General features: G+C 37.3%; 1 protein-coding gene across 3 annotated transcripts in view; it reads left to right on the top strand.

Moving 5' to 3' along the window:
* Positions 1 to 14,723, top strand: part of ITGB8 (integrin subunit beta 8) — a 46,406-nt gene that overhangs the window by 26,139 nt on the left and 5,544 nt on the right. For all 3 annotated transcript variants that reach the window (XM_050311266.1, XM_050311270.1, XM_050311257.1), the window contains 8 exons: positions 847 to 1,005; positions 4,476 to 4,571; positions 4,663 to 4,752; positions 7,204 to 7,338; positions 10,293 to 10,698; positions 11,459 to 11,684; positions 13,282 to 13,385; positions 14,476 to 14,639. In XM_050311266.1, coding sequence (XP_050167223.1) covers positions 847 to 1,005; positions 4,476 to 4,571; positions 4,663 to 4,752; positions 7,204 to 7,338; positions 10,293 to 10,698; positions 11,459 to 11,684; positions 13,282 to 13,385; positions 14,476 to 14,639 — 1,380 coding nt within the window. The remainder of the gene's footprint in view (positions 1 to 846; positions 1,006 to 4,475; positions 4,572 to 4,662; positions 4,753 to 7,203; positions 7,339 to 10,292; positions 10,699 to 11,458; positions 11,685 to 13,281; positions 13,386 to 14,475; positions 14,640 to 14,723) is intronic.

Genomic DNA, 14,723 nt, shown 5'->3' with positions numbered 1-14,723 from the left:
AAGAATGTAAGATAGAAGAATTGAGATGGGTAATTATGAAAAAGCATAAGAGGTGTTTCATGTGTGCCTCAGTACTTTGATTATAAGCAAGGAGATAAATGTTTTGGAAATATGGATATGGTAGCTAAATCAGTTTATACTTACCCTGCTACATCCTCCTTATCACTAAATTCCTAAAAGAGATTAAATTCACATTTGAGGGTGCAACTTTGCTATTAATCCCTTAAGACAGTGGAGAAAAGTAGTATTTTGCTGCCTAATAAGGAATTTCTCAATTTGCAGGTGCATGAAGACATCCAAACTTCAGTTTATTGATTTTTAATCATATGCTAATGTCCTTTCTGGAAACTTATGTAGGTAAAAGAAATTATAGAGTGCTAAGAATATAAAGTAAATAAGTGCAAAGTAAAAATAGGAGAGGGCACCAAGTATCAATATGTATGAATGCAAATTTGCTGGTTGTAATGCTTTCTTGGATCCCAGGGAATTTTACAAATGCTGTACATTTGCATTTCTATGTAATAGTAACCCACACAATGTGGAAGCTCTTACCCACGCCTACTATATAATGCATAACTTGTATGTATTTTGGAAGATCTTTCTTTAAAAAGCAAAGTGGGAAAAAACAGTGGTAAGTGGATCTCTGACTGGCAGTGGTAGTTTTCAGATGTAGAACATTATATCTATTTCCACAAAAATGTTTCCCACAGCCTGGTTTAAACTCAGTGCTGCTAAGCAGTGTAATACCTGAAAGTAGACTTTCACATTAATTTTTCATTTTGTTATTGATTATTTTAGAACTAGGTAGTTACTGCTTTCTTATGCCTAATTTTGTTTTCTTTTTAGAGCCACATTGGATGGCGTAAAGAAGCAAAGCGATTGCTTCTTGTGATGACAGATCAAACTTCCCATCTGGCCCTTGATAGTAAATTAGCAGGAATTGTAATTCCTCATGATGGAAACTGTCATTTGAAAGATAATGTATACATCAAAGCTACAAGTATGGTAAGGTATATGCCATAGATTTTGCCTTAAGAGAAGCAGTGTAAAACTGTGTAAAGGAGGTTTTCTAGACTACTGTTAAAGCATTGCTTTTATTTCAGTCATTAGAATAGTATTTTTCCAGGTAGACAAGTTTTGAAATGAAGAATTAATCATCTGGAAATATTGACAGTCTTTTTGTCTAGGATAAAATATTTTGGAGTACAGCAGTACAAAACATGTGACTGGTTTTGGTGTGTTTTTTTATTAGCATTTCATAAAAATCACACACATTTTATACAAAATATAAGAAGTGTCTGGTGTGATATTTTGCACAAATAGAAGCTGGGAATATGTAAGAATTGCACAGTTGTGCTAGTTAGACAGAGGTAGTGATTATGGTTTATGGTCAGAAGATGTAGAGTTGTATTGGTTGAAAAGGTTTGGTAAAGCAGGGGACATACAACAGCAATGAGCTGCTTCAACCACGATGGGCTAGCATTAAATGCATTTATATTTCACAGTATAAAGCCAGTGTGTGGTAATACGTACCTGTGCAAAAAGTTGTATCAAATCTGCTGTAACAAAATAACATGCCTTCAACAAATATTTTTAGCTTTCAAAATATTTTCTTCAATAATGTATAAAATTGTTGCAAGTGACTGAAGACAGGAATTTTTGCCTAAGAATTACAGATTTCTATTGCTCTGGTTATTTTCTTAAATAAATATTAGTTGTTTATTTTAGAAACATGAATCACTGATTAATTGCTGTTTAATTCCCAGAAAGCAGAAATATGAACTGTGGTATAATTAGAGCATCTTACAATTTTTTTCTTGGTAGTAGGTGCACTTAGTTGAGGCACAGAGCCTGCATTCAGCTGCAGCCAGCAATGTGCTAGTGAAGTCAGTGAGGGCTGTGTGTAAGGGAGTCTAGACCTGAATTTAATCCCAGCAACTGTTGTTTACGAGGATGGTGGGGCAGCAGGAAGAGGCTGCTGGATGTTGTGTGATCATGAAATATGGGAGGCTTCTGGGAACCGGTGGGTGTTTGGGACCTTGCTGAGCGGAGGAGGGAGATGAGCGTGTGCTAACAGGAAGGTTGTTTGGATTTCCGATTATCTGACATTCTTGCGTCCATATTCCCTCACAGATGTCAGGTTTTTTTATTTCACTCTAGTCAGTCTGTTCAGTGTCCTTGGGATAGAAACAAACCCTTCCCTTATTCTACTTACAGCAAATAATCCCAAAACTTTCCCAAAGCAGAGCATACTCTGCTTTTCTTTTTTTTTTTTTTCCCTCCTAGTTGCCGGGCTGAGAGGAATTTTACTCTGCTTATTAAACAATTGCTAAAGGTACAAATCTTTTTCTGGTTTTCAGTGTTCCTTTGGTAATAAAGACATTATCTGTTTCAGAAAAAAAAAAAACCACCAAAACACACTATTTTTATTTTCTGTCCAGGGAAAATACAGACAAAATTAATGAACCTCTTTCTAAGCAGCTTCGATAGACTGATGGCTGACTTAAAAAAAAGGGGGGTTTACTGATATTCTAGATTCTAGTTTGAAAGGTCATGATCTTATTACCCCATATGGAAAAAGAAATCTCCATGATTACTGGTATTGATGCATTTTATGAAATATGATTTTTTTAGCCACCCAAATTAAATGACCTTGTCATGTTTACATCTGTAGTGGCACATTTAGGCCCATGTATTTTCTGGCTGATAACCTTTTTTTTTTTTCCAGTATTCGCTAATTCTTGCATGCTCACATGTAGGCATGCACTTAGTAATAGAAAAGGGTTATAATGGAAATCTTTCTCAGCACTGCATATTTTCTGGAGTAGATTTGACATGGTAACACAGTATTGTCTGCAAGGGAAGGTGTACTGCTTTCCTATTTTTTTTTCTTCTCATCTGTGGTATATGTGATTATTTTATTGATAGATATTCACACAGAAGCTTCAAATTAACAAATAAATTTTGTTTTCCTAACTGGTCCATGCTCTCTCTCCAGTGAGCATGGCACACTCTTCAGCTCTAAGGAGGCCTGTTTATTGCTGTGTTATCTGCCTTTCATTAGTTATCTTAAGGAATATAATCTCTTACCAATGGGTAGAAAGGTTGAGAGAGGTATGTACATCGGCAAAGATCAAACTGCTGGAAGAAACTCCTTTGTTCTTTCTGTACAAGGCTCTTTATAATGGTGCAATATCATGGAAAATTAATTTTTCACCCTTGCATAACTTCATCTCAGCTGTCTTGCTATTTAGATTACTGCTGGGAGAGCTGTTGACTTGGAGGGTGCCTTGAGTAAGAAGGAGCAATCCAAGGAGAAAAGAATGGTGCAGGGAAACAGACTGTGTGCAAGAGAGAGACAGTTTGGGGCAGATGGTGAAAAATAACAGGAAGAGAAAGACAGTGGAAGTATGTGGGGGAAACAGGTTGAAGTCACTGACGTAAGTGAAGGTGTCCAGATGAAATCTCTGTAAGTGGAATCACAGGCCCCAGTCTCCTCTCTCTGTTTAGTCGTGAATTTTAAGTGTTAAATTTATTTTTTGAGAACTAGTCACTTATGTATGGTTAATAAGCAGCAATTTTCAGATGCAGTTTGTTTTAGAGTACTGGAGCTGGAGGGATCTCACATAACCCAGGTGTACAAAGCCTACTGGGACCACACAGACACCTTCGAGCTTCCCCAGTCCTTGGATGAAGAGAAGCAAAGAATCTTGTTCTCAAATCCATGTCAGATCTCTCAGTGAGAAGTGTAGAAGGGCACTGGCACAGGAAATGCTGTCATGGGTACTTCACCAAATAGAACAATGTATTACTGAGGAAAGATGTGAAACTAATGTCATCTTTTTCAAGCACAAGTGTGGTTAAGAAAACATACAGGTGATCATGATGAGAACTGGAGACAAGTCTTGTGCATACAGAGGATAAAGCTGTCAGTTTTAAGTGAGATAACTACAGAATACTAGTTATCAGTGCTAGAACCTGATCCACTGGCTGCATTTAGTTGATGTGTATGACCTCTGGTGCCAAAATACAGTTCTGAGAAACAAACTTTTTTTTAATTACTGTCCTTGCTGTTCCCAAAAGCACAGCTCATCTCAGTCCTTCATGTTGTATTTTCTCCCTGACTTTTACTCAAGAACCCCAGGAATCTTGTTAATCTTCTAGATGGACGATGAACAACATCAAATCCATGTTTCTTAAGCATCAGACTCAAACTAACAAAACAATACTGTATAAGTTAGTCCTCCCACTATGCAGCAGACCTACATAGTTGTTGCTCTGATGATAACTTTTTTTTTTTTTTTTTTTTTTTTTTTTGGGTAGTACCACCTTCTTTTGAATATAGGTCTAGCATTTCTCTGTACATTTAGGACTTAAGGTTGGGGTGGTTCTGGAACCCTGTAATGTGTCATATTTGAAATATAAGGTTCTCCCCTACTAATATGCAGTATTCTCTTTTGTCTTATATGTTGCAGGAGCATCCATCCCTTGGGCAGCTCTCTGAAAAATTGATTGACAATAACATCAATGTTATTTTTGCAGTTCAAGGAAGCCAGTTCCATTGGTATAAAGTAGGTTAGAAACCTGATTTCTTTTTCCAGTTTGAAAGCACAATACTTATACTAAAAATTAAAACTGCATAAATTATTTTATTTTTCATAGGATCTGTTACCTCTGTTGCCTGGTACTGTTGCAAGACAAATAGAATCACAAGCAGCAAATCTCAATGATTTGGTGGTAGAAGCCTATCAGGTATGACAAGAGTGACGATGGTGTATGCCATATTTGTACAGACATTTTTCACTTCTCATAGCCTAAATCTTCAATTTTCAGGCTCTTGGCTTCCATCCGAAGTCCACAAGAATACATTCCCTACTCAGCGTCCAAGTTGATAGGTGACATTATCTCACAATAGCTCTCAAATTCCCCAGCTGTCAGTGTCTCAAAGCCAAGAGCTAGTGCTTTTTTATTTCTAAGGATGCTTCTGAATATTCTGTTTGATTCTGTGCACCTGTTGCTATGTGACTTCAAAAGAAATATCTGATTTATTTGAATTTTGGCACCCCAGATCTTCGGTTACAGACCAGACACCACTGTCTAGGCACCATATAAATTCAGAGCGAAACCAGAGTGCAGTACCTGGAGGGTTTTGCAGAATAATTTTTAAAAAGCAGACAGCAGATGGGAATTTACAAGAAGGTAGTTTGGCAACAGTGGATATTGTGAAAAGCAATATTTACACTGCACAAAGCAGTGTAATGACTTGGCATTTTGAGGCATGGCATTGAAGAAGAGTTTTGGTAGGGATTTGGGAGAGAACAATGGAAATGGCTTTGTGAACTTGCTTGGAGTACTCAATTGAAAGTAACTGTTGGGGTAAGAGAAAGTAATAGTGTGGGAAAAAGCATAAAATCATTTTCCACAAATGGCTGAAAGAGAATGGCAGTTTGAAAGTGGAAATAGGCATCTTGATAATGAAGGAAAGAGGGGACATAAACAGCTTTGAAAATGATGCCAAGTACTATACATTTGATGTACTAAGAGCACAGGGAACCCACAGAGCAATATCAAAATGAACAGAAGGGGTTAGATGGTTAAATGCTGTTAAGTTTTGCAGGTACACAAACATACAGGTTCAAAAAGTTGAAAACTCAGCTGCAAAACTATATACAGTGTCAATATAGTGCTTTTGCACACATTTTTCTCACTATCATGCTGGAAAGCAGAAGGCAAAGACATTCAAAAGCAGAGGAGATTAGGTGTAATCAAATTACAGATAAGTTCTCACTGATATTGTGGTTCCTCTTACAAAGTTGAGAAATTTCATGTTGAATATGGAGGTTTGCAGGAAGTTGATGGCAAAAAAAATTTGAAGATTGTAGTCCTTTTGTATGGCACTTTTACACTGTCCATCCTAAATTGTAACATGGTTCTTACCCGGTGCAGGGCAAGCATTCAAGGAGAGGAAATAAAAATGTACAAAATAATGATGTAGTTCAATAGGACTTTGGTGGGACTTTCCTGGTTCAGTCACTCCCTGTTTGTTCTTGCCTTACTTTCATTTTTTAGGTAGTATCTTCCTTCCCATCCTAAACTTCACTGTATTTGACAGTTTGAGAATTTGATCATATCAGGGGCTTGTAATATACAAACACATAGTGAACAACACTTGAATGTATTGCTTTTTTGAAAGAAAAAGTACTTAGATAAGAAAATAAATGTTGTGTTGATATTCAGTGGCAATGGGCCTCCTGTACTCCTTTTCTAGGCAGGGAAACCTCAGGCTTAGTTATGGAAAACCCTTGCTGAAAATCCCTGCCTATAAAGCCAAAGATGAGTCACTAATTTTCAAAAAGTTACTAAGATAAACATGTTTAGATTCATGTAATTACATTTCCATTTATAGCAGTAAAAAAATTGCATAAACTAATTTTTTAATAGTAATATGCCACAAATTTAAAAAATCTCTTTGTGCAATTTTCAGCTCATAAGTTTGTAAGAGCTGTAATAAATTTTTAAAAGGTCAAGAAGCAACTCCTTGGAAGGACGCAGGATTTTAGAGCATGTAGTAAATGCAAGACACAAAGTAGGTGGCTTTTTCATTATTTTTTATTGCAAAATGTCCTAATGGGAATCACCCAGTTGTTGACTTATATGGTCTTTGCTGACCCAAAGAAATCAGTAAGAATAATGCCCAGTACCCTTTAGATCACTGTAAGGTTTGTTCAGAGAAAACTTTTCCAAGACAGATGCAAAATGTCAGAAGTTTATAAAGTGTCAAGTCAATTAGGAACCTTTTCTGTTGGATAACAAAAGTTGTATGTATGTTTACAGTTGTATTTTAGATGTGTGGCTAAAAGGCAGTGTAGACACAAACAACAGGCCATTTTTGTTGGACATAGTTCTTAGAATGCATTTTCAAATTGAGAAAAATACAGTCCCAAAACCATTTTAGAAAAGCTGAAAACATTTTTATCTGCAAAACCTAATCCTCTTTATCAGAATTGCCAGTTCACTGGTTGTGTATATTTGGAATGTAATCGGGTCTTTATACAGGAAACAATGCTTTAATTCATTCCTTTATTCACACAGACAAGCTTTCTTCATTTTTAGTCAGACACAGTAGCCATACTTGGTGGTAGTCACTAATGTACATTATATTTTGAGATGCGATGTGACTTAAAACTCTTTTTCTGGTTACAGAAACTAATCTCTGAAGTGAAACTTCAAGTGGATAACCAGATCCAAGGTCTTAATTTCAATATCACTGCAATCTGTCCTGATGGAAGTAAAAAAACAGGCATGGAAGGATGTAAAAATGTGGGATATAATAAAGAAGTATGTTGATAGTTTTCATTCTTCAAGGAACTGGAATACTTATTTTTCTGTTTGGTTGGGTTTCAATGGTGTGAAATCTTCTAGGGATTTGCTTAAACTGAAAATGGATTTATGTGATTAATGATCACAGACTCTCTATTATTCTCTGGGTTTATTTGTCCTGAATCTTATTTTAATTCTCACTAATCCCATGGAACTAAGGCTCAAAGCTTTTCCTGAAAGCTAACGTCCATTAAAACTCGCCTTCTTTGTCCTCCACTGGGCACAACCAACCATGTTCATTGTGGGGAAATCTGTACGTAAAGAGGTTGAAAGATAATCACAGTGAAAAAGAATCACTGGAATTTGCATTCCTTGAGTCTGTACTAGACGCCACCTTTCTTTCTTCTTGCTTTACTAGTCTTCATGCACAATCAGGGTTGTAGATAGTAAGTTTATTTTATAAATCAAATTAATAAAATTTTTATTCCCATTTGTATTGATGCCCCCTACTGAATGAAACAGAGCATCATGCACCATGAAAATGCAGGGGAAGATATCTGAGTAATGTAAAGAATATGGTTTTCTTCCCAGAAAAACTTCTCTGTGCCTTGATATATTTATTTAATTGCTTGGACAACTGGAGTAATTCCTTTAGCTTGCCAGGAAAAGGTCTGTGTTTTCTGGAGGACAGGGTCAAGGAGTTCTTTCCTGCTTGACATGTACATATGTCTCAGCTGGTGTGATTTTACTTACATCCATGTGTAGAAATAGAAAAACAATTCAGTAGATGAAATGTGTGAATTGTAATGTATATTTCAATGTATTTTATGCTCTTCTGGAACTTTGTTTTCATGCTGCTGATTAGCATCTACAGTTTATGGGAGATTTGCTATGTTTTTCTTCTTAACTCATCTCTTGTCCAGTGTTGTTCTCTGTGCATGTCATAAGAAATAGGACTGGAATTTGTTCTGTTTAATGAAAAGAAAAATATTTATATCTGTTTCTTTTTAATAAAAAGCCAAGCCAGTTGATTGTAAAAGATTGCATGTGGTGCACTCTACTGCTGTTGAAAATGAGCCGCCCTTAAGAGATTAATTTATTTTAAGCATAAATCCTTCTTTCAGTATTTGTTTACAGGCAAAATGCTTTCTCTTAATTCTCACATTCCTTTCATTGTCTAATCCTTCTTCCTTCCCTTTTTTACCAAAACACGAAGTGTATTATATTCTGGAAGAATCACGTGACCTCTTCGGGGTGCAAAACTAACTTGGCTATTAGTGAGTGTCGGTGTTGATGGTGTTGTAATTATTTAGTCTCAACCGGTATAATCTTTCTAGTGCTCTGTTCAGACCTGTCATATCTCACTACTAATACACAAGACAGGATTTGCCCTTCCATCTGTCTCCCATTCCTCCAGTACTGTGTTGAACATGATGTTTTCTAGCAGGGCTCTGTGTTGAATAAAAAACATTCCCTAGCTGCATCCTGTCCTCCCTGTGTGCTACGCACCTGCTGTAAGAATTAATTTCTCCATAGGCACACTTTTGTCCTGTAACCCAAGGTAAGAAATCCCATGCATGGAGAGCGTAGGCGAGTGAGGGGTTATGCATGTAGCGATGCATTTGAGAAACAAGAAGAAAAGCAAAGGGTGAGATAAAGCCTGTGTGCCCCCTCGATATGACAGTAAGTGCATGCTTCTGCACAGCATTCTTCTCCTGTTGTCTGTGTAGGCAGCCACAGCCCCACTCGCCACAAAGCCACCATTGTCCCCAAGGGCTCGGCTGTTCTCATGTGGGGGCGCAGCGGGAGGGAGAGACAGTGATGAGAGATGAATGGCCTTAGTCTTTGCGGGTAATTTCAACCTCATATGTAATCAGTTGCTCTGGGTTTCTCTTTTTTTTATTTGGAAATTTTTGATCGAGAAGAGTAGAGATATTTGCTTCTCTTGGGTTTCTTTCTTACCTCTTCTTCTTGGTTATATTTTCTCTGTGAGGATGCAAGAAAGTGTTGTTTTCCATCAGCAGGCTGAACAAATGTAAAACCTTAGAGAGAATACCATGTCAGAGGCCTACTGGTCAAAAACCAAAAATCAATTGCGAAATAGAAGATTGGTATCCAGTGAAAGTATCACATATGTCAGAGAGCTGTCAAAGAGTTTTGGTAGTGTTTGATGCAAACTCTGTGGCAATAATTTAATGACCAAAATGATCCGGGGTCCTGTGCCAGGACTCTGGAAAACCATGGGAGCTGCTGCTGCAGTGTGCACTGCTGGGATGAGGAGCTGGAGCATGGTGGTGATGGCCATGACATGGCCAGGAGCTAGGAAGTGGGTCCACTCTGAAGCAGAATTTGGTCTGCCCAGGGTCACAGCAAGAGAAGGAAGACTCTCTTTCTCCATCTCCATTGTAGGAATTGCAATAAATAATTTGCTGCTAGGGTGTGAGCCATTTTCTGTGTTTTAGTAGGAGTAGATAAGGCCATCCAAAAAAACCTGTGTGGTTTGTCTGTGCATGACCATTTCTGCAGAGGAACTTTCATCACAGACTTTTTTTTTTATGAAGGGTATCTCTGTTTCTGTTTGTTTATTGTCTTGCTCAATCTAGTTCCAGTTCTAGTCAGAGTATTTCTATGATATAAAAGAATTTACACATTAAATAATAGCAGGATGATGATGATGATGATGGTGATTCTGTTTCCATTGAACTTGTATTAAACTTGTCTTTTGCAACTGTGCTATCTTAATTTGAAAAGTAGGCTGCTGTCAATCTTCTATTGTTAGGATTTTGACTGTATTTGTGATGCCTCTCATTACTAGAATATAATTTTTGACAAATGACCAGTGTGTATTTTGCTATTGTTAGCTAATGCATATTCATATACAATCTAAGATTCTGCTTTATTTATGTGTTAAAACTTTAAAGGAAATTTAAACAAGGAAATAATAAAAATATAAAATCTTTATTTCTTCTTAGGTACTTTTCAATGTATCAGTTGCAATGAAAGGATGTCATACAGCTGGAGGGAGAAAATATGCTATACTTAAGCCTATTGGTTTCAATGAAACCGCCATTGTTAATGTGCAGCAAAGCTGTGCCTGCCGGTATGGAGACAGCACGGACCACAACAGAGTATGGGCTGATGAAACTTCTGATAGCAAACAGTCCCACTGCAGTGACAGTAACTGTAGCTCTCACAGAGAAGACACACTTCTTTCAGAGAGGTGCAGGCAATACCAGGACCAACCTATCTGCAGTGGTCAAGGAAATTGCATAGATGGAAAATGTTTCTGCTACAAAAACAAGCTAGGCAAGGTGTATGGCAAGTACTGTGAAATGGATGACTTTTCCTGCCCATATCACCAGGGAAACTTATGTTCTGGTAAGCTGCAGAGTTTATGGCTGTATTTTCTTGTTTTGTTTTGTTTTGTTTTCTGACACTAATGTACATGATGCATCTGACATCAATGATATAAGGCTGTCAAGTATGAGAATTGTTTGTGCAGAATTAGTGTAGGAAATGTCCTGAACATCCTGGATGGAATTCACGCTCCTGGGCTTTCTTCACCACAGAGATATGCACTGTCTCCTAAATTTCAGCCCTGCTTTTTAGGAGATACATTGATTTTTTTCTAAGTTTAGGTATTTTGAGGAGGGGAGGGGAGGGGAGAGGAGGGGAGGGGAGGGGGAAAGGGAAGAAAAAAAGAAAAGAGGAACAACCTGGCATGTGCGCGTGAATTTGATACTCTTTCCTCCACTGAATCTTGCTGTTTATTTGAATTGAATGTTTTCTTGCTAAAGAGAAGTTTGTTTAGTTTGCCTGAAGACTATTTTCCTGGTCATTGTGTAATTTCTAATCCCCACTCCTTTCATCCAAGGCAAGAGGGAAAAATTTTAGTAAAAGGTTTTAGGATGACATCATGGTAGTAACTTTTGCTTAACTTGACAACAACCAGCAGCCATAAATATATATCATACTGGTAATTTCAGCCCGAGTTGTTAACTTAAAAACTAACTAGAAAGTCAAGGTCTAGATTAGCTCTGTTTAATGTAAAGCACCAGTGAAACAAGTGTATGCATCTAAAAATTGATTTCCTGTGTTTTCATAAAAGCATATGACTCGAGACTCTCTGATGTTGTAGGTAATGGTGAATGTGAAGGTGGTAAATGCAAATGCTTTGCTGGCTGGGAAGGTGATCGTTGCGAGTGCTCCTCACAATCATCAAAGTACTGCCTGAATTCAAAGGGTCAGATTTGCAGTGGAAGAGGAAAATGCATATGTGGAAAGTGTGAGTGCACAGATCCAAGAAGCTTTGGCCGTTTGTGTGAATATTGCCCGACTTGTAACAAAGCCTGTGAAGAAAACTGGTATGTTTCTTGTGCTAGACTTGACTTTTTACCTCTCTAGTGTTGAAACGTGGAGAAATATTTCTGCTTGGCTAGATGCGACATTTCTTTGATATTTGGGCTGTAGGAAATTGAAACAATATACACTTTTCTCTCTGTAGCTGAGGGATTCATACTGGCAATTAAGGGAATTGCATGTCCACATCTTTGTTCACCAGTCTGTGTCTAACTTCCAGCTTTCAGAAGCCAAGGGAGGTGTATCCTATGAATATTGTTTTTTCATAGTTTTAATAAAATATCAATGTTCATATGAAATCTTCTGGGTAGGAAATAAACCCCATGAATTTGGAGTTTTAAAAAGGGACACTAGATACTACTTTTGAATTCCACAAAGTCCACTAATATTCTCCAAATATGTTTTTGCACACTCCTTGTGCTTCTCAGTTGAAGGAGATGCGGAACAAGAGCAGTACCTGTGTATTGTCATTGCCATTGGTCAGCAGAGCAGAGATGGTCTTACCCAGAGAACAACATTCTTCGTTACTCAGTTTTAAAACACTTAGTCTTTGCCATGTCATTTTTCCTTACCTGTGTAAAGGAGGGAACAGTGTGGAGGTTGAAATGAGCAATCCCAGCAGAGAAGCTAGATCAAGCTCTTAGTGGCACACTGCATGGTCCTGGCATAGAGGGTGAACGAAGCCCTTGGGCACAGCTCTACTACACCCTCTTGTCAGCACATATAATGTTTTGCATCTCACTGTGGTGCAGAAGATGAAAGATCAGCCTTTCACTGTAAAGGGCATTGTGCTCAAAACAGAATCATTGTTTATTTATATTAATTTGAATTTTAGCTCTTTGAAGGAAATGCTCAAGAGCCAAGCTTGATCATGTCCAAAAAAAGTGAATGCTACAATTTCTCTAAATAAAATGCAGTTAGCCTTTCTGGCTTACACTTGTTCAAAATCACTGTGAAATGTATGGCTTTAATAAATTCAGAAGATGGCACACCTTTGTTAAAAATTCAGCCAGGGCTTTTTCAGGGTCTCATGTGATATCCCTCTTCTGCAAGGCTATACAGTGAAGATGGCAAGACTGAAAGCACTGCCTCCCACTGTGCTGCTGTCTCTCTGAACTGCCCAGCATTGCAAACTCACTTGACTTTGTCTTAACATAGCATCCAAAAATTATTGACAAAGCTTTGTTTTCTACACCTGTCTCTACTCTGCAATTCCTGATGCAGAGCATCCTGATGAGACTGATATAAAACGAAAGACTAGGACTGAACTGGAAGCTGAAAGCTGAAGAAAGGGCGCTGGACCCTTAGCTACACCCTGTGACAAACTTGCATCACAAAGAATAGAGCAGGGACCAGATGAAGGTGGCTCAAAGCCAAAGACATGTTTTACTTTACAGTTTCTGACTAGTTGGTTCTGAGAAGCATCAGAGAGATAAAACACTGAGAGAGGTATTACATTTCAGAAAAAAAATAAATGTCGCAATGTTTTTACTAACAAGAGGAAAGCATTATGTGCAAGCATTATGTCAGCTTGTTGATACAATCTCTTTAAGGGGAGTGCAGAGAAAGACATAGGTTTTTAATTATATTTTTACTTTACAGGAACTGTGTTCAGTGCCATCATTCTAACAATACATCTCAAGCAATACTTGACCAGTGCACAACCTCATGCGCTTACCTACTGCATTATGTTGACCATACTTCAGGTATGTGACATTTTCTAGATAATTTTAATAAGAGATTAAAATCTGTTGGGATTACTAATTGAATTCACCACTGTTAGAATGCCTTTCAAGTGTGTCATATTATTACAATAACAAAGAAGGCAGGAAAAAGAGAAAACTCACTCATAGCTTCGGGGAAAGTAAAAGATAAATAATAACAGGAAATATGATTTCAAGCATTGCTAAGTCAGATTTCCCAGCTCCTTGAGAAGTCATGTATAATAAAGATGAATCCTGCCTGAGCAGTGCTTAAAGAAATATTTATAAAAATCTGTTATGGCATCTGTATGTTTTATTACTTTGGATATGCTTATATTATTTGACATTACCAGAAACAAGGGTAAAAGAAGCAGAAAGCTTACCTCAAGTTCAGTAATGTTTAAATATTCCTTTCAAGTATAAAAAACTGCAGTTATGAGGGCTGTGGAAGAATAATTACTTTTTTTTTTGTAAATAAAATCTCATAAAGCCTAATCACTCCACACAGCAACAAAAAGGCAGGTAAATGTCACTTCACATTTATGTACACCTTTATATTCTACAGTTCATAAATGAGAAAACTGTGAATATTTTTCTCGTAACTTTAGTATTAATTAAGGAAAGCTTGCCAAGTGAGAAAAGTCTCCAGTGAGGAGAATACTGGACAAGGATTGAATAATATCTTTCATATTTCACCAGGGATCTTCACTGTCATCTTGTGAAGATTAAATTCTCTTCACCCCAAGGATCTATAACATTTCATCCTCTCTGTTTCACTGGTCTACAGAGAATTTATGGTGGGCAATACAATGAAACCTGAGTCTTAATTCTGTAGATTAAAAGAGCAATAGTTTCACCATTTTTTTTTACAATAGATCTTAATCTGAATTGCTTTTCTTGATATGCCCCATTTTAAAAGCCTACATATGGCAACTTTTCCTCTTAATTTCCCCTAAGTGATTTTCCCTCAGTTTTTATCAGGCTCGTGTTACATTTATGCAACATTACTATGCAGTGATAGATGTACCTGTGTTAGAGGGATGTGCCTGCTCCGTACATTAAGCTTTACCCTTGTGTTTTCCTTTTGTTGCAGAATGTTTCTCTGGACGAAGCTACTTTAGAGTCTTTTCCATAATCTTTATAGTTACCTTTCTGATCGGGTTGCTTGTTGTCCTTATCATCAGGCAGATCATTCTGCAGGGGAGTAGCAATAAAGTTAAGTCTTCATCTGATTACAGAGTATCTGCAACAAAGAAGGTAATTTATTTCAGAGCTATTGTGTTCAGTAATCTTTTTCTTGCATATAAAAGTTAGCTAATTGCTGACTAAAATTATATCTTC

The sequence above is a fragment of the Myiozetetes cayanensis genome, unplaced genomic scaffold (assembly GCF_022539395.1).
Source record: "Myiozetetes cayanensis isolate MyiCay16 unplaced genomic scaffold, myiCay2020 scf1, whole genome shotgun sequence".
In the NCBI taxonomy this organism is placed as follows: Eukaryota; Metazoa; Chordata; class Aves; order Passeriformes; family Tyrannidae; genus Myiozetetes; species Myiozetetes cayanensis.
Note: the sequence above shows the minus strand (reverse complement) of the source record. Positions and strands in the feature narration are given on the sequence as shown.